General features: G+C 40.9%; 1 protein-coding gene across 3 annotated transcripts in view; it reads left to right on the plus strand.

Moving 5' to 3' along the window:
* Positions 1–20,250, plus strand: part of EBF2 (EBF transcription factor 2) — a 202,555-nt gene that overhangs the window by 121,300 nt on the left and 61,005 nt on the right. For all 3 annotated transcript variants that reach the window (XM_050800249.1, XM_050800251.1, XM_050800250.1), the window contains one exon: positions 16,756–16,837. In XM_050800249.1, the coding sequence (XP_050656206.1) occupies positions 16,756–16,837 (82 nt within the window). The remainder of the gene's footprint in view (positions 1–16,755; positions 16,838–20,250) is intronic.

Here is a 20,250-nt window from a genome sequence, read left to right on the forward strand (position 1 = left end):
TTCTTGACCATCGCCCCATTTTTGTCCTCACAAGTCACACTGATGACTCCTCTCAGCTCCTTCTGTGCACCCCAGGTTTTCTGAAGTTCTCAGGACTATTTAGGGATAAAATACATCACAAATATAACTCTTCAAAATTGCAGGAGTTACAAGGGAAAAGATATGTCAGAATTTCCAAAAAAAGGAGAAGAATATTCTCAGGACTGAGGTGAAAATACCACCAGGCCCCTGAGTGTAGTGCCCCGCTCAGTTGTGTAATCCCAACAATAGGAAAATGACTAGGGTCACAGAGCTGCTGGGGGCTGTGAGAACAGGACTGGCTTTTGAAACCCCTGTTAAGATTGTCTCCCCAGGGCCAAAGTAGGTGTTTCCAAAGCACCCAAAAACAGGTCTGGGAAAAGGCTCAGTCCTCTGTTGAAGAGTGAATTCCTTATTTTCTGTGCATCTGGTGTGTTTTCGGGCACCAGTGGGTACAATTGTAGCTATATAGGCACTTCCAGGGGCAACTTGCTGCTCTGATATCCAGCATGGGTGTTAAAGGTGCAGAAATAGCTGGACTTGCAATGTCTTGTGCCAAATCATGTATTTGCAAGAATCAAAATTCAGGTTTAGACGTCTGATTTCCAAACCACAGAACTTAAGGATTAGTCATGCTAATGAAAGCCATTTGGCCCTGTTTTCTCTGCGAACAAAGCTATCTGTGTTGGTTCATTTAATCTAGCTTATATCTGGCAATTATTGATATTAAATTGATTTAGTGTTTCCAAAGATGTTTTAGACACCCAACACAAAACTCCCAGTTTATTTTACAGCTGAATACAGAACATGAATTCCTTCCTGATGTAATCAGCTTTTCGTTTAACCCCTAAAGTGTAAGCATTGATCCCTCCTTAACTTGGTGGCTTAATTACCAACCATCGCGCCCTCCTTCCGTGTAATTTATTTTCTGGAAATAAACAGAACCCTGTGGGTGGAGGGTCACTTGCCTAAGCTCTGGGGAGGATCACTTTTACTGAGTAGGAAGACAATTGCTAAGTGTGTCGTGGTTACTTACCAGAGGCTGAATCTACGGTAGGAACATTAACGATATCTGCTATTTCGCAAGGAAGTTCTAAAAGGTGTTCTAAGTTGTTTCCCAAAGCACCTAGGTAATTCTCCCATCATCTCTCAGAGGCATTACCCAATTTTACAGGGAAGATATGTGAGGGAACTTGTACGAGGGATGACAGTAGGCAAGTGAGACACAGAGAGGTGAAAATATTGTCAGTAATATAAACTGTAATTGAACATGTGTGCCTGCCTCTTAAGTTTTATCCTCTAGGTCACACTGCCTCCTACATTACATAATCGGTATTAACATAACCATGGGAGATTAATTTTATAGATCACATGAAAAGCAGATGACATTTATCTTCACTTTTCAATGCATCATCTCATTAGGAGAAGCATAAACATTCAGCCCAGGTTAAAAGAGTTAAGAACAAAATTAATCCGCTAACTGCTTTATTATTAAAAAAAAATCAAAGTCAGTCAGCCTTTATCTACCAAAAAAGGCTTTGTTATTATTGTATTGGGTTAGAAAATTTTCCTAACAGAATAATAAGCTTCCAAATGAGGACAAATTGTGAAAAACCATGAGCTGGCCTTCACTAGGCCTGTTGGTTGAATTATATCAAACTTGAATAAAAAAGTGCTCCTGTGCCCACGACTTTGGTTAACAAAGCAGGGAGATGGGAACAGCTTTTGATCAGTTTAGAACTTGTATTGCAAAACGAAGAACACAAAATAAAACTTGAAGCAGGCTTATCACTAGGAGTGATGAAATCTGCTTTTTACGTAGATATATATGTGTGTGTATGTTTACAAATAGAATCGTTGCCTGGTTGTGTGTTCAGCATGATTTTGATGTGATCATCCTGGCAAGCTGAGAGATGGTAAAGAAAACAAAACAACCTGATTTTTCAGGTTCTGTCTTAATTCAAGGCACGGTCTATCAGGAGGAATGGTGGAATTGTAGCTTCAATTTGGGTTGAATGAGAAGCTCATAAATTCTGACTCATGTATGAAACTAGATGATTTCCCTGTCATGGTGTTGGGCCACAGGCCTCTCTGGGCCATTTCTGGGAGTGCTTATCCTGCCTATAGGCTTGCCAGGGAGAGCCTGATGTCAGATCCCTGCACAGACTGGCCTTTCTCCCAGCGCCGCTGGAGCGACTCCACTGTGCGCCTTCCCGAGGGACCTGTGGCTGTCTCTTTCCCATGCTTCCGGACCGCGTCCTGCTGCTCACTTGAGTCCTGGCAACTCCCTGAGAAAGCAGAACAGGCTCTGTGGCCTCTGAGTAAAGGGCTGAGATGTTTTACTTCCAGGTCAGCTGCTGATTCTCCAAGGGATGCATTTTTTTTTTTTCCCTTTAGTAGTTGTATTCCATTATTCACTGTGTAGGGAGAAACCACAAACCCAACTCTAAACTCCAGCGTCAGGAAGAATCATGTCAGTAAAATGGTCTCTGGCTTTTGCAGATTATTGGATACTGAGCATGTCAATTAGGCCTTTCCCCACCACTGATGTGAAAACATTTGTCATTTATTTAATTCTCTGCCTCATTCCAAAAAGAGCTTGAGAAAGTTCATTTGGTTTATCAGCACTCCTTTCAAAGGCAGTAGAAGATGAGAGAGCCAATGACACTGAAAGTTCCAACTTTTGGGGACTAGATGCAACTTTTATATTTTTTGTGTTACCCTGCCTTTTATGATATACATGGATGTGAGTGTGTTGACTTAATAATGATATCTGTTCTGGCAGAGGAAATGGGTGGCTGAACTATTTTAAAGTTTAGGATCTATGTAGATATCTAAAAGCCCCACATTCTTTTCCTCAAGAAAGGTTTTCTTATTTGACTCATCCTTATTATGTGATCTTAAGTGAACGTACTGTGTAGAAACACATTTCTACCACACCAGGCTTTGAGAACCAATCTCATTTGATGAAGGGTAGGAATAAGTACCTAAAATAAATGCTAATTTTTAGAAATTATCCAGATTTATAAAACATGGTGTAACATAAAACCAGGTTTTTGTGTTTTGTTTTTAAAGAAAAAAAGCAAAAAACAGCCTCATCAATTTGGAAGTTATTTGGAAGCTAAAGTTTGGGCTGGGCTCAGTCAAGCACTTTTGAAACTTCAATATAAATTCAGGTTCTGGTTTTCAGCGAAGTGGGGCTGATATTTGGGAGTCCCATGAATCTGCCCCATTTACATTGAGCCTTTCTTTGAACCTGAGTGAGAAATCCTCGTGACTCCAAATGGGATGGGAGATTTCATGCCTAGCCTCCATTTTTGAAATAAGATGGCTCAGTTTCACCTTGTTCTAAGAATCCAGCATATTTCTGAGCAACAGTGTAATATGGCATGGAAGGAAAGATGAGAAATTCCAGGTACACAGAAGCAGTGCCCAGGGGCTGCGCCTGTTCTCACTGGGCGCATCCTGGGGTCTGGCGTAGGTTCTGGTTCTCCCATGAGACTTTTCGTTTGAGCAGCAATTTTTTAAAGAGAAAATGAAAGAAGAGATTCTGGACATCTACTTAGGAGCAAAGTGAAAACTAATTAGGTAATGTCCTCTGCAAGATGACCAGAATCAGCACAAAATGCAATGGTATTACAGAGAATAAAGAAATGTGAAACAGATAGCATTCTCTTGTGGTATATTTAAAAAAAAAAAGATTACATTTTTGGTACTAAGATGTGGAAACCTCCAAAAAGTTGATAATTCCCATAGAGTTAATAGAGGCTTTAGGATCAATAAAGTTCGAATCACAAAGAGAACAAATAACTGATTACTGATTCCTGGAACGTTGTATAGATATAGGGGTTGGATAGAGCTTAGACCGATGTGATCATTGTCTACTCTATTGACTATACTCTGGAATATTATTAGCCTTATCTGAATGCCTTTTGTATCAAATTCTTGACCTGATTTTTGTCCCAGTTTCTCTTTTATATCATCTAGGTTTAGTTCTTCTTTAAGGAAAAAAAAAAGTTAAAAAAGTTCTAATGAAAGCCGGCTGACTCTACTATGAGTAATATAAGAAAATCTGTTTTGCTTAGGGAACGACAGAATATTGAAATACCTGGTTTTATATTTTTATGTGGGTTTGGCAAATGTGGTCTGAAAGTGGCTAATATGATACCTGACCCAGTGTTAGTAGCCAATGATAATTCCATATGTACCAACTGCTACCTGTTAGCCTACAGGTGCTTTCTTTTTTCCTTTTTTTGGCACAAAGGTGTATGCACTGTGAATGTGGATCTTCATGGCTGAAGTGGCAGCAAGCCGCCATAGTTTTCAGATAAAATTGAGCCTAGCTGTAATTACTGTCTTAGTTTCTCTATTTCAGTCATCCCTTTTTCCCAACTTACTGCCCCCCCGCCCTGCCGACCAACTTTTAGGTAGCACATAAAAAGCACAATACATCACTCAGAATTTGCAAACTGGGGAGAGAGCAAAGATAGGCGAGAAAGAAGGAGGCAGAGAGACTGAATCACAAGAATAAACTAGAAGTGAGGTGAATGGAGGAAAATCCTCCTGACAAAATAAAAATTAGGGAAATTTTCCAGAATGTGTATATTAGGTGAAAAAAAAAATCCATTAGCTAAAGTGCAGCTTTGTTAACTAACTGCTTTATACCTTATTGCTTAAATGCCACCAAATTTCTCTTTCTCCCTCACAGCTGATTAGGAATTACTCAAAAGCTGACTAACTCTGCATGGGTCACAATCGCTTTCTCTCCACCTGCTCTCCCTGGTACATAGTTTGAAATTGGGTAGGCAAAGCTGAAGAAAATAGCCAAACGAAACACAACCCCAAACACAAAACCTCTTGTCTGTCAGTAGGTGGGACTTGCTTGAAGGACCTGCCTAGCTCTTTCTGACTCAATTCTGCTCCAGTCTCAGGCCAGTGCTTTATGGAGGAAGTGGCGAAAGTCACCATTTCGCCCTGTGAGTTTAACCATTAAGCACTTTCTTGCTTTATAAAAACAGACGCGCACGTGTTCCTGACTACAGGGAAACCAGGCCTCCTATTATAACCACTCAAAACGGGATATGAGGAATCTGAAAGAAAAGCACAATAGTTTCAAATGACTTTCTTGAAAGGTGAGGGCATTATTAAAGATTTCCATGACCCTTTGTGTATTCTTTTGAGAGAAAATAATTTTGGCCTCTTATTAGTCTTATTATTCCAGCTGTTGTCATGTTCCTTCCGAGAAACTACTAGAAACACAGAAAGCTCTTTTTCGTTGAGGCTTTAAAAAAATTCCTGAACCATTTAATCTCTTTAGATGGGTACTGATGCAAAAGCTATGGTTTGGCTTACAAAAACTCTCTGAAAGTGTTACGTTTCCAAACTACCCAAGTAATAACATTGCTTAACTCTGAAAACCTGTGACAGCCTTTTCCAGGTGCTTTCAAAATATTTTTTGCACTTGAGTTAGTTGTTGCAATAGATAGCCCCAGGAGGTAGCTGTCCTGGGTTCTCCTTCCAGATAAGGAGAAGAGAAGGCAGCTCACACAAACGTCTTTCGGGGAAGAAGCAGAAACAGTGCCCTTGGCATCTGCTCCCAGCTTTGGCCAACAGCCTCCGAGGTGCTGGTGTACTTTTCAGCTTTCTTAACTCCCAAGCTAGCTTATCTTGTAGCTTTGTTTATTTTTAAAAAATTCTTTTTTTTTTGGCTGCCTGGTATTGAGAAGGTGTGTTTAGTATGGTAATGAGCCTGGGAAAATGGTTTCCATTCTCCAGAAGTTTCTATTTATAGACTCACTATAAAAAACTGAATTAATAGAAGGCTAGGCACATTTCAAGTGGCTTCATCTTTTTGACTTAACAATCTTTTGGCCACTGATAGCACAGTGATTTAGCTGAGTGGAAGGGCTAGGGAGCTCTCTCTTTGCCCTAAAATTATATTTCTCCTCTCTTTGAAGGTTGACTGACTTCTCCTTGCCAGAACATGCATTTCCCACTTTCTTCCTGGAGTCTTCCTCAACTTGCATGACCACTAAGCTTCCCTTGCCCTTCCAGATTTCCATCCTGCTCTGAATTTTCTAACGAGTCACCTACCCAAGCCTTGGGCTCTCCTGATCCTGGTTTATTTTTGGGAGTCAAAATGAAGCTTGATGCTTGGTTGGAAAACTCTATAGTTTTCACAGTGCACAGATGCATACTTTTCTTTGAGACTCCACTCTCCAGCATTAAAGAGAGACCCTTCATTGTAATAATTACCGAATGGATACAGTCCTAATGGAACTTAATTGTTTCCACTAGATGGATCTCGGGTGTTTTTGGCAGCCAAAATGAAAATGATTCCAAATACCATCAAAGGAGCTTATAAGCACCCAGCATGCACAGAGTGTTTTGATATACAGTGTAGTGTTAATATCATTATCTCTCCTAATACAACATACGGTTACTTTAATCCTTTCCCGCCTCTGTGATCTTGGAAGATCCAACGGATAGAAGGCAAAGAATAAAACATTATATACAAGGAGACAAAGGGAGAATTAGTCCCCATCCTCTGGATATGACTTTTTTTTTGATTGTTTGAATGTTGGCTTCAAATGTGTACCTTTATCAGTACTGACTTCTGTATCTTCCACGCTAGTTTGAGTTTGTATGTGACATCAAACATACCTTTTCACACATGTTCTTTCCAGATTTTTTTTAACACTTACTTAGCAGTTTATAGAAGGAAGTGAATGATCTCCTCAAGCTGCTTACAAATTAAAAAAAAATCTGTGCTTATTAATTATGCAGGATTAGTCTAATTATAATTCAGCAAATTAATTAGCGACAGAAGGTGTTCTGAAACATTGGAGTACATTTGCATGTTAAATGGAGAGGCTAGTCTGTAATATATGTAAATTTATGCATGGCTTCATAGTTTAATTTAAAAATTTGCAGCTGCATATGGTATGGGAGCAGGTGAAAAGTCAGTTTTAGTTTAATGATGCTAACAAACATTGGATGGTGTCCTGTCTTAGCAAGAGAATGCACTCATATCTGCTAATCTATGAATCTGTCATAAGAATATAACGTTACATAGAGGCACAATCTCAAGGTCATTGGAGAGTGAACCCATAGGTGCAATAGGTATAAAGGTGAAAACTGCAGAGAGAAAATGATGCCAGGAGAAGCCCACACTCTGAACTTTGTCCGCCACTTTCTCCAACATTGCATGTTGCGTCATTCCGCCTTAGTTCAGGGAAAGTAATGCTCCAGCCTGAGTAAATAGGGGTATCTTTTTGTCTCGCTGGTATCTGTTCTGGCAGGTGTGAAATAGTTGTCCAACCTTGATTCCCTTTCCAAATCTCCACATTTGCACTCCATTTCAATTTCCTGGAGTCGTGGGAAAGTTATTACCGAGTTATGAATTAATGGTAGGGTAGAGAGTTTTACACATTGGCCTCAACCATCTGGCAAAACAGTAAAACCAGCGGACCAGGCAGCAGCAAAGGGCTCTGGGTGTAATTGGTGTTCACTGCTCAGCCTAGCATAGATGAGCTCTGCCGGGAGGGCAGAGAATGGGAGGGGGAGGGGAAGGATGGGGAAGGCAGGATGGGGAAGGGGTGCTGAGAAAATGGGACGGTGAGGACCCATTAAGCTGATGGCTGACTAATAACTTCATTTCTCTCCTTCACCCGAGAGTCATGGTACTGGAAAGGGAAATAGATTTGTATTCTGATTCTGAAGTCTCACGGAAAGATTTTTTTTCTCAGTCCGTAGTATGATTCAGTTTTGCTGAGTTCTTTTTTCTTCTCTGGATGAGAAGACAGAGGAAAGGATAAGGGCAAAGAAGAGGACATGGGTTGTTTCTTTTTTAAAAAAGGAAAAGATGGAACCTTGTGCATTGCAAAGAGCCCTCCAAAGACATTTTATGAGAACAATTAGAATTACAAACATGCTCTTAGTGTGTGTTTCATTCCAATTCAAGCCCAAAGAGTTCGATTATTATTTTCATTAATGGTGTCAGATTTTTATCTGAGTACAAAAACAAGGACTTTTCCTTAGAGATTTTTTTCCCTGTGAGCCTCATGGTGTCGAGGAATAGAAATCAGGAGAATGAAGATGCGTCTGAATATAGAAGTGGGGGGGGAAAAACCAAAACCACAAACACACAAAAACCTCCCAACATCTAACCCCAGGTTCTCAGAAACTGTAGTGTGTTACCAATCAGAAATAAGTGGAGAATCAAAGTGGCCCCTTGTTTTTGCACTTCAGCAGCCTTTTACAGTCAACTGCTTGCCATTTGGGATATGGGAGACGTTCCCTTCAGAGGAAATCGTGAAATTCCTTTGAAATGAAGTCTATGGGTATGGAGTCAGGGAGTCAGATTTACATAGTGGGGGAAGTAGCTCCTTCCTGATATCTAAATGAATGCAGCAGATTCTACTCGGGAGGCAGTGTGTTCAGTAATGAAGGAGCTCTTGCCAAACTGAAACGCTACTTCCAGGGACTTGAGCACGGAATAGAAAGTGACTCGATGGGGCCTGTTGCCAGTCAGAAGCCAGCATATTGTGTGGGTAGCTCTGAATTCTTTTGCTGGCCAGAGTTTACTGAAAGCAGGAATGAGGACTCCCATCCACCACTTTTTGTGTTTTTGTGGTTCTTTTTTCCCCTACTATCTGTGAGAGCGGATTAATTTCATGTGTGTTTTTTTTTTTTTCTTTTACTATCTGTTTCTTAAAAATTAAGGGAAGTTCTTCCAGTGGAGTACATATTAATATTGGAGAGATAAGCAGGGTAGAGAGGACCAGATTTAAATTTGTGGCAACTCCTTCTGGAATAATTTTGTTTGGAAAATTGTCTGTTTTAAAATGTGGTGGGAGAGAAAGGGGCAATACATGGGAAGGGATCATAAGGATGTGTAGAAAAAGATGAAGAAGCAGACTTACTTTGTACCAGGCATTTACCCAAACACTTTGCATGAATAACTAGTCCTCCCTATTGGCCTTGAAAGGTGTTTTTTGTTTTGTTTTGTTTTGTTTTGAGATAAGAGTCTCACTCTGTAGGCTGGAGTGCAGTGGCACCATTTTGGCTTACTACAAGCTCCGCCTCCCAGGTTCAAGTGATTCTCATGTCTCAGCCTCCCAAATCACTAGCATTACAAGTGGTGTGCACTACCACACCTGGCTCATTTTTGTATATTTAGTAGAGACTGGGTTTTACCATGTTGGCTAGGCTGGTCTCAAGCTCCTGATCTCAGGTGATCAGCCTGCCTTGGCCCCCAAAGTGCTAGGATTACAGATGTGAGCCACTGCCTCTGGCCATAAGGTCTTTAATTGTTACTGAAAGTCCCTAATTTTTACAGTAAAAATTAAATCATCATCATCACCATTGTAGAAGCCATGAAATCACATGGGCTTGGTATGGACACCCCAATTAGTTGCCGCATATAAGACTGAAATTATCTGCTACCAAAGGCATGTTGGTCTATTTAAAAATCTCCATCATGGAGATCCTGCTCTGTCCCTTGGGTAAGTGCTTCCAAAATTTAGCCTTGGTGACTTGATTTCCAAAAAATGTTTTCCAAGTTTTAATTCAACTTCTTTTGTTCCACGTTCGATTTTCAGCTTTTTCTCTCCCATTGTCTTGATAGACAAATGGCCTGAATCTTCCTCATGCGCTTGAATAATCTTTTTTTTTTTTTTTTTTTTTTTTTTTTTCCTGAAAAGGCTAAAGCTATTTGGGTTATGCCATCTTTGGACAATTTGGGTTCTTGAGAAGTTTTGTTTTCTGAATATCTGATAGATTTACTTATCTTTTCCTTTGTGTCTTCCAAAATAGTCACAGAACTTCTAGAGAGTGCACTCCCCAATAGGAATGGTAGATATTTTTGTTCGTTTGCTTATTTTGTTTAGCAACATGAAGGGCTGCACTCTCATTCCAGCGGAAAGGGAAGAAAATGACAGGATTCCCCCGTGTGGATCAGTAAGGCAGTTGTCCCGTGAAACAGTGTCATGTGGCAACATGTTCAGCCTTTTTTTTCCCCCCCAAAGCTTGGCCAAGCTTTCACCAGACCAGCATTTTGCTAAGAGTCAGACAGACTGACTTCCACTCTTATTTTTTCTGCTTACTAACTGTTTTGCCTTGGGTAAGTCATTTAACCTTTCTGAATCTTGTTTATCTCCACTGTAAGGTGGGGATGAATTTTCCTACTCCCAAAGTTGAGAAGATTACATGAAATCATGCCTGGTAAATAATATAAGTTCAATGAATATAGGCTATTATTAATTATAATTATTATTTCATCATAGTCTTTTAGGCAAGAGGAATTTGAGAAGTTGAGTGTAGTTGGAAATAAGAAAATTTATTGCTTAAAACGTTTCTGTAAAGTTAAATTTTTCAGATCTGAAATGGCCTTTTATTGAAATAATCTGGGTGAACAAGCATTAATGGTAATAAGTCCCTGCCTTAGGAATGTCTGTGGAGATTAAAGATTCTATACCTCTTCTGTTCATGTGTTTATTTTTACAGTTTTGGGGTTGTTTAACTAAATGGATTCGATAGAACATCAGCTTACAAAAATGAGTTTAAACTTCATTTCGTTTAAGCCTAAAGAAGCCAGTAAGTCAAAACTATTAAGTCATCTTTCCTTTCCATGAATCTTCTTGGGCTTTTGTGCCAGCCACCGGCCATCTTGCCAAGCAGATCTCAAATACTAAGCCAAGTGTTCTCAGATGCGTCATCACCAAGTTACTGTAGGGTGTAACAAGAGCCCACTGGGAGCTTGACCTCCTGGAGTCTTTTCATTCTTGTGGACTTTAGTCAGAGTCTTCACAAGATCTTTAAAGCTTCAGGGCCCTTTGTAGCCTGGGCTGACACCTCAACAACCAATAGATGTATCCAACGTACTTATCTCCAGGCCAAGGCTGGGTCCCACTGCTAACCTTCACCTTCCCTAGGGCTGCCTGGGTGTAGACTCTGCTGGGGGATCTTGAAGGAGGAAAGGATGTTCTCTGTTGTTGGAAGGATCAAAGAAGATATTACAGTGAAGATCTAGATTACAACTAGAACATCATTGTTGAGATTTTCTCTAGTCTCAGATGGAAAGCAATCACTTGCGAGTTTTCCTACCATACAAAGCTGAGTGAGCTACTATGAGGGCTGTTCTTAGAGTGAGAAAATGAACTCATGGGTGTGGATACCCAGTAGGCTTCTCAGTCTGGTGTGAGAGCTTGGATTGCCTAATCCCCCAAAGGACGTAAACTTGTGGAGAGGATCCTAGAAGAAGAGAGGCAACTGCCCATTCCTTTCAAATGTGATTCTATGACCCAGCTATCCCTATATTGCATAGTTCTCAGAAATGGTATGAGAGTGTTTTAAGGGAAATGGGCTGTCTCCTTTTCAGAAACATGCACAAACAGTGAAACTCAATTGTATTTTAACTTATTGGGTTGAAAACAAGGAGGTTTAACAGCTAATCCAGACAGAAAGTGTCTTCTGCAAAATAAATGAACACACGTGGTTAAGTCCCTATGTGGTTTGTGAGGCCATATCAACTGTGTGTTTGACTCAGTCTTTAGTGACCTAGCCTGCTTATGTGACCATCATGGCAGAGAAAGAGAACTAGATACAGCATCCCCTCTCTTGGTCTTTGGAGAGTCTGGGGTGTTCTCATCTCTGTGGTGTATAAAATGTGGCCATATCATAGCAGAAGTTGTTTCCAGGGTAGGCAGAATTAGATTCTTTTTTAAGGGAGTAATGAACTAAGTTTTCAAAGTGAAAGGCATTTTGCATATTATTTTGTATACAGTGAAACTCTGTATAATGGTAGCTGTTGACTACTAAGTTCACATTCCTTCGATGTGAATTACCTTTTTTTTTTTTTTTTTCCTGATAGGGTCTCACTTTGTCACCAGGCTGGAGTGCAGTGGCATGATCTTGGCTCACTGCACCCTCCACCTCCTGGGTTCAAGCGATTCTCCTGCCTCAGCTTCCTGAGTAGCTGGGACTACACGTGCCCGCCACCACGCCCAGCTGATTTTTGTATTTTTAGTAGAGACGGGGCTTCACCACGTTGGTCAGGATGGTCTGGATCTCTTGACCTCGTGATACCCCCACCTCAGCCTCCCAAAGTGCTGGAATTACAGGAGTGAGCCACCGCGCCTGGCCTTATGGACTTTTTTAATATTAAAATTTTTAAGGAGGGACTAGATCTTGTATTCCAATTTGGAGGTAAATTGAATGACTTCTTCCATAAATCCCAGAGAAATATTGTGCTGGGTTTTGTGATAGACCATTGGTAAGAATTCCAAGTCTGTCAAGAATATTAAGTAGTTACCTTTCCTGTGATTTCGAGCCTCCTGTCCCCACCACGGAACCTTAACTCTGCACAGTATTTGTGCATCTACTTTGAGATGGGTGGGATGACGGAAGACGTGTGGAAGCCACCTACACACTTTTACTGTATTCCTGAATAGTACAGGATATTCCAGTATTTTAGAGATTGGAGAGGAGGGTATTCAGTAATAGATTCAGGGGTCTTCAGACTCATTTCAGAATCTGGGGAAACATATTTGAATAGTTTGGTTGGGGGATCCTTGGGGCCAAGGACTTTGTTTGCCACTGTGCCTGAACTTTCTGGCATACAGAGCACAATACATATTGATCAAATGAGTAAGTAAATAAATGCAGCAGAAATTTTCAACATTAAGCATTTAGTTCCATGTTTCCATATGTCTATCTTTGACCTACCGATTTTGACTTGGGACACCGCAGTCTCTTCAAGAAGCCAGGATATTTCACTTTTTTGTTTTCTCCTGATTTATTCTTCCTGTTACGTGTGTGTGTGTGTGTGTGTGCCATTTTTAGACCATTTTGAAGTATTTGTTTTTAACAGGTTTATTGAGATATAACTTACACATTACAAAGGGCACCCATTCAAAGGGTGTAACGCGATGTTTTCTAGTGCATTCACCGAGCTGTGCAGCCATCTTCACAGTGTCATTGGTGCAGGAAACATGCAACACCACATGGAGCTTGTTGCCACAAAGATCCAGGCTTCAGTCCTTGTGTTCACCACTTACAAGCTTGTGATCTTTGGCAGGTTTCTTAAATTCTTGAGGCCTTCATTTTTCCCAGCTGTAGGATGATCCGTCACTCATGGGGTTGTTGTGAGAATGAAATACGGTATTGTGTATTGGGCAGAGAGTGGCTACTCAGCAGACTGTGTTTCCCTCCACTCTGCGACCCCTGTATCCTTCAGCTGCTGGACCGTGCAGGATGGCTAGAGGGGACGTAGGTGGCTCTGATCTGTGATATTCCTGAAGCACCCTCCCTGCCTCAGAAGCAGAAAGAGTCCTAAAGGGACAGTGCAACTCACCCAACAATCTGCCCATCAGCCTCAGGGCACCGCCCACTCTGGCGTCACCCTGGATGTCTATTTGCAACCTGTCAGCTGTCCCCACTTACTTATTTTTCACAGTTTTATCTCGGTGGGTTTGATCTACCTCTCAGAAACCCTCACTCCCACCTCTGCCACACCCACTCAGATTTCAATAAGTCGTGGTCTCTTGTTTTCAGTGGTTTCTTTCCCCACTCTAACCCTTTTTGGAAGGTTCTCAACTCTGTACATTTTTCTTTGCAGTCATAAAATATTACGGTTAGAAAGAACCCTAGAGATCCCGTTCAACTCCTTTGTTAAGAGAGAACGAATGTGAGGTAACTTGGTCCCGGGATCAGTTCGTAGCCACAGGCCAAGGCTAACCCTTGGGGTATTTCCAACGATCTGTGGAGTAAAGGAATGCTCTGGTCCATTCTCCTGCCCCACTGACCTAGGGACCAGATTGCTATCTGAAGTTTTGAGTTGATGTGTTGACTCCTCTTTCGATCCTCTTCGTCCCTAACACAAGGATAAACCTGTGGTTGTTAGTGTTCGCTCTTAAGGAATGGATCAGAAGCTTTGTCGTGTGCAGCATGCTCCGTAGTTATGATATTTACGTCGTCAACATTGTTTGGAGAAAGTGGAAATAGACTTCATCCTGATGAGAATTTGCACATTTGGTCTGAATCTCATAATTTATTTGGGTTTCCCGTTTCTTAGTGGAGAGCACTGACATTTTCCAGGCAGCTCTGGCTTCGGAGGGATCTAGACCCAGGGGATTTGGAGAGAATTTGTTCCCTGTAAGTTACCCCGTGGCTAAATGGATGGTATGATTAGTGAAGGTTTTGTATCAAGACGCTGAGCATGGTGGATGGAGAGGGTGGAGGGCAGAGAACCAGAAGACACCAGTTAAAGGAAGAGAAAAAAAAAATGGAGATGCCAGTAAGCCCCAGAATTTCTTTTAATTAATATCTAGATCCATATATTTAAACATCCAGGCCCTAATTTCTGGTGCAAGCCATTTAGAAGTAGCAATACCTTCTTTTAGAAGATATTATATAATGCAAGAGAACTTTCTGCCTCTTCTGTCTTCTCTCACTCACCTCCCTCGTCCTCCTTCCACTTAACCTCCCCTTCTCCTTCGTGAACCCAGTGCTAAGTCCTTAGAGTGCACGGGGCTGTGTAGGTTACAAACTCAACCCCCCAGACAAGCAAAAAGTCAAACTAGGTGTTTTCCATCCAAATCACTGTTAAGGGTCCTAATTTAAAATGAATAAAGCCTTTCAGCAGGCTCCACGGTTCCCTAAATCAATTTGATTTTATGTAAACATTTATCTCTTTTGCACTTTTCCACCTACCACACCATTCATATAATAATGCCTTCATGAACATTAATGTTTTCACCAGATACATTTTGGAGCGGGGAGTGGGGGTAGTCTAACACACACAGAACGCATTACAAGGAGCCCAGTTGTGGCAAAACTTTCCAGAAGGGCTAAATGAGAAAAAGCACTCCATTTGGGTTTAGTAGGGGAAAAATGTAAATTGTAAATTGCCTCTGGGAGTGGTTGAGGGCCAGTGTGGGGTGCAGTGGGGGCTATTGTTCAGAAACACACACGAGTGGGAAAAGGCAATATTTGCGTGCATTGTGAGTGTCCGTGCCTGGCTCTGAACGAGTGTACAAATGGAGGGGATCTTTACCCTTCAAGAAATAAAATGTTTGAATTCTGATCAATCTTTACTGAGATAAAAGCAGCTCTCCTTTCTAACGCACTCTGGTGACCCGGGCAGAGATGCCACTGCCTTTCAGAAAGCAGCGGCAGGTTGTGAATTTGAGCACTGTGGTCAGACAGCCATGCACAACATTTTCTCTGCCTTATCCTTCCACAGATCTCTTCCATAAAGACCCCAACACCTCCGGGGCACAGGAAGCAAAGCCCAACCTCCCACCCACCCTATAAAAGATTGAAAGAGAGAAGTGAAAAGCAGATGTTATAAAATCAGGAAAAAAATATTTAGCTGTTGCTTCCAAATTCACACTCAACCTTATTCATGGGAGCATGTGGCCAAATATTTCTAGCAAACAGAGTAAAAGAGCCTCAAATACAGAAAATACTCTGAAAAGCCAATTCCCCTTCTCCCCTCCTTTGTCGTTTACTGTTTATCTCCTCATCAGTTTTTTAAAGTGATAAATACATTTAATTGGAGAGTTATCTAATTCTTTTGTGTGATTGTTAAACAAAAAATAAAAATCAGAACGTTGCAATGAGAACACTTCACCAACCATTGCTTTAGAATAGAATTTTTGGAAGCAGTGTTGATTTCTACTTATTTTTGTTTGTAAATCCTGAGGAAAATGTATATCTTTTCCTTTAAAGTTCTAATTCAAGGCATGGATGTGAGAGTTCTGAAGGGACTTTGGGACTGCGGTAAAATTTCGTTGTCATAGTAACAGAAAGGGAAATAGGCCTAGCTCACCTGGGACTTGAACACTGCAAAAGCTGGATTTTTTTTTTTTTTTTTTTTTAAGGAAAAGGACTCTGCAAGTGAAATAAATGAAAAACTTACTGTATTTTGAAACAAATTTTCAAACATTAACTAGGTGAATTGCTGGAAAGGCCACTTCTGCCACTTTTCTTGGTTAACGTAGTTGCCGGATGAAAGATGCCCAATTTTCAAATTGTACAGATAGGCCATTTAAGAGAGAATATTGGCTTCAAGAAATATGTCTGACAAATGCTAACCTCAGACCATGATTCTGTGCTTTCGTGTTTCTCTGAATAATCTATACATGATCTGAGAGGGACATTCACACTTCTTATTAATCATAAAAACTCTGGCAGATACCTGCACCGATGGACTTTCTCTTTGGAGGATAACATACCATTTTCTGATTTTGTAAACATTGGTTGAATATATCAGGCCATCTTCACGTATGAGCACGAAGGTGTCTGGGGCCAGTGGAGAGCCACACAGACGAGACTCTCGCCCTGGGATTCTGGGGTCAGGTCCTGCCATTTTTAACTCTGGAGCAAGACTTTCTGTACAGCAGGGGTCACTGCTGCATTTGAAGCCTTTAAAAAATTTTTTTCCAAAATGAGTGCTCTAGAAACTCCGGGGGCCAGTGTACAAACCAAAGCCCACTTTGTGAGCTGCTTAACAATCCCCCACAGTGATGGGGAAGCGGGTGCTGGGCTTCAGATTGAAAACATCCAAATTTGCAAATTGCAGAGGGTCAGCAATGTTCCTTCACAGGCAGGGCAGGTTGAAATTCCCCAGATCTGAAATATAATCGCTTTCAAATCAAATCTAATGGAATGCAGCTATATTCTCCCTTAAAAAATGTTTACTGAAAAATGTAACACATTGCTTTCTCTTCACAGATTCTTTTTAAAATTTTTCCTCAAGTGCAATCAGAATTGTTTGAAAACAGCAGGAAACCCAAGGGACATGAGACGGTTTCAGGTAAGGGGCCCTGCAGATCTTTCCTGTTAAATAAGTCATCCTGTTTTCTCTCTCCTTCTCACTCTTTTTATTTTCTTTTTCTTTAAAAATTATTATTCACTGCTACTGCTAACAATACAAAAGATAATGGTAAACGATGACCCTCAGCCACTAGCGCCAAGAGTTTCTTCATCTTGTAGTGTTTAAGCTTTCTGCCCCCATTGCCAAAGCCCTACGGGGAGAGGCACCAACCCGTGCTGGAGACTTGATTTTCAGCCCTCGGGCTGCCCACTGCACACACAGCTGCCCACAGCAGGAACCGTGTTCTTGATATTCAGCCACCTTGGGATTTTTCAAAGCAGCTTCTCTGTATTTTCTGCAAGCAACAGCCCCTGTCTTCCCTTTTCCACCGATTAACTATTCAGTGGTCTCTCTCTGAGCCTTCTGGAAGGCAGCAGCCCAAGCAGCGTGGTCACTTTAAGATCGCAGCGTGACAACAAGACCCACGGGACGGTGACCCAGCTGCCTAGCAGTTAAATCTGCCACCGGTTTCATCACCCTTGCCACTGATGTACTGAAGAGACGAGCTAATAAAAACAGAGCGAGGCAAAGTGTATCAGGCTGGAGACGAAAGCAAGAGCAGCTCCTCTCGGCCCCCTTCCTTGAGCCTTGAAGGACCCGTATTTAATTCACCAAATGGCTTTCCTGCCACTCACACCCCGTGCTAGATATGTGGCACCTCCTCCTCCATAGAAAAATTAAAAACAGGTTAAACGATAGTATACAAGCTTGAGACTTCAAAAAAGAAATCCTCGCAGCAATGAGAGAGATGGGGAACCTTAGCCTCACGTTTCGGGTGAGGCACGTGAGTTTCCGGAAGGTTGAATAACTTGCCCCTAATCACAGTAAGTAGGTGGGAAAGCCCGGAGCCAGGAGCTGGCGGGGGTTTGTTTGATCAAACTCTTTCCAGCACACTATGGGCGTGCGACACGTTGCAGCTGCTAGGTTTATGCTTTGCTGTTGTCTTCTTGAAATTCTGAATTTTATATATATATATAAAATATACAAAATATATACATATTATATATGTATATATTATATATACTCAAAATATGTGTATATATTTTATATATAAATATATATTATATAACATATAATATATACATTATATATATTTATATATAATATATACATATATAATATATATATTTTGAGACAGGGTCTCACTCTGTCACCCAGGCTGGAGAGCAGTGGTGTGGTCTTGGCTCACTGCAAACTCCGCCTCCTGGGCTCAAGGGATTCTCATGCCTCACGCTCCTGAGTAGCTAGGACTACAGGTGTGCACCATCATGCCCTGCTAATTTTTGTACTTTTTGGTAGAGACGGGGTTTTGCCATGTTGCCCAGGTTGGTCTTGAACTCCTGACCTCTCAAAGTGCTGGGGTTACAGGTGTGAGCTACCGCATCCGATCCTGAATAAATTTTGAACAAGGAATGTGACATTCATTTTTTATTGAACCCTACATATGATGTAGCTGGTCCTGCTGGAGAGTTTCTGTGGTTAGGCCACAATCAGACAGATGTTTAGGAGCAGAGCCATTCAAGAGTTAACAGGGAAGATGGCCAAACACAAGGCTACTGAGAGTTACTTTGAAAAACATTCTAGTATTATTATTTTTTAACCCCATCATGGCTCTCAATCTTGCTGTGACAGGAGCATTTTTCGTTACAACACTTAACACTACTAACAGTCTCCCTTTAAAAAGTTGGAGACTTCTTCTCTCTTGGGTAGGCTCTTTCCCTGCCTTTTTTTTTTTTTTTTTTTTTTTGAGATGGAGTCTCACTCTGTCACCCAGCCTGGAGTGCAGTGGTGTGATCTTGGCTCCCTGCAACCTCCGCCTGCTGGGTTCAAGCAATTCTCCTGCCTCACCCTCCTGAGTAGCTGGGACTACAGGCACATGACACCTTGCCCAGCTAATTTTTGTATGTTTAGTAGAGACAAGGTTTTGCCGCATTGGTCAGGCTGGTCTCAAACTCCAGACCTCAAGTGATCCACCCACCTCAGCCTTCTAAAGTGCTGGGATTATATGTGTGAGTCATCGCTCCTGGCCCTACTTTCTTGTATGAAGACAAACAGAAATAAAATCAGCCTTCTTGGGGGATCAAACAGGAGCCTCGTGCATGGTGGAAGTTCACTATGCTCAGTATTCCAAATAAAAATGTAAATAATTGCAGTCCAAAGAAGAGTGAAATTTAAAAGAATTCCAAAGTGCCTCCCTGACCAAAGCTTAGCTTCATTTCTGGAAGATACAGAGGCAGAGAAAAGAGTTTGACAGTTTGGATATTTGTTCCATCCTATTTTCTACCAGCACTTTCAAAGAGTTTTAAATTTGAGAATGTGAGGATACTCATATAAATGTGAAGAGGCTTCTATTGTAGGAGAATGTCTGCTCATTTTCTTTCTCCCAAAGTTTAGAAATATATTCAGAAAGCAAATGCATGCTAATATTTCCTCTGCTTCCTTAGTTGTTTATTTAAGTGGGGTTTTCATGGTGCCTGAGTTTTTCACTGGCATAGAATAAATATTGTTGATCTCCAAAAGATATAGAATTGTCATCCTATGTGAAAGTGTTTGACTTTTGCAAAAACAAGGGCAAAAAGAATTGTTTAGACTTTATGGATTCTGTGATTCTCTTATTTCTAGGATAGAGCTAAAGTCAACTGGTAATTTGTTTTCATTTTTTATTGAGATAAAATTAATATAACATACAATTCGCCATTTTAACCATTTAAAAGTGTAGAGTCCAGTGGTTTTTAGTACATTCACAGTGTTGTGCAACCAGCACCGCTGTCTAATTCCAGAATATTTCTATCACCGCAAGAAGAAAACTCATGTCTCCCAGTTCCTGTTTCTCCCCATTTGCTGACAACCACCAATCCACCTTCTGTCTCTATGGGTTTGTCTATTCTGGAAATTTAATATAAATAGAATCATACAATATGTGGCTTTTTGTGTCTGTTTTTTTTTCTCTTAGCATAATGTTTTCAAAGTTCATCTATGTGATAGCATGTATCAATATTTCATTCCTTTTCACAGCTGAATATTCCATTGTATGGATATATCACATTTTAAAATTCATTAGTCAGTTAGTGGACATTTGGATTGTCTCTATTTTTTGGCTATTACAGACAATGACACTGTTAATATTTGTGTACAGTTTTGCTGTGTGAACATATGTTTTTAATTCTCTTGGGTACACAACTAAGAACAGAATTTCTGGGTCATATGGTAACTGTTTCTTTAAGTTTTCAAGGAACTGCCAAACTGTTTTCCATAGTGGTTGCACCATTTTACACTTCCACTAGTAATGTGTGAAGGTATCAATTCCTCGCCAACACTTGTGATTTTCTGTTTTAAAAAAATTCTAGTCATCC

The sequence above is a fragment of the Macaca thibetana genome, chromosome 8 (assembly GCF_024542745.1).
Source record: "Macaca thibetana thibetana isolate TM-01 chromosome 8, ASM2454274v1, whole genome shotgun sequence".
Taxonomy (NCBI): domain Eukaryota; kingdom Metazoa; phylum Chordata; class Mammalia; order Primates; family Cercopithecidae; genus Macaca; species Macaca thibetana.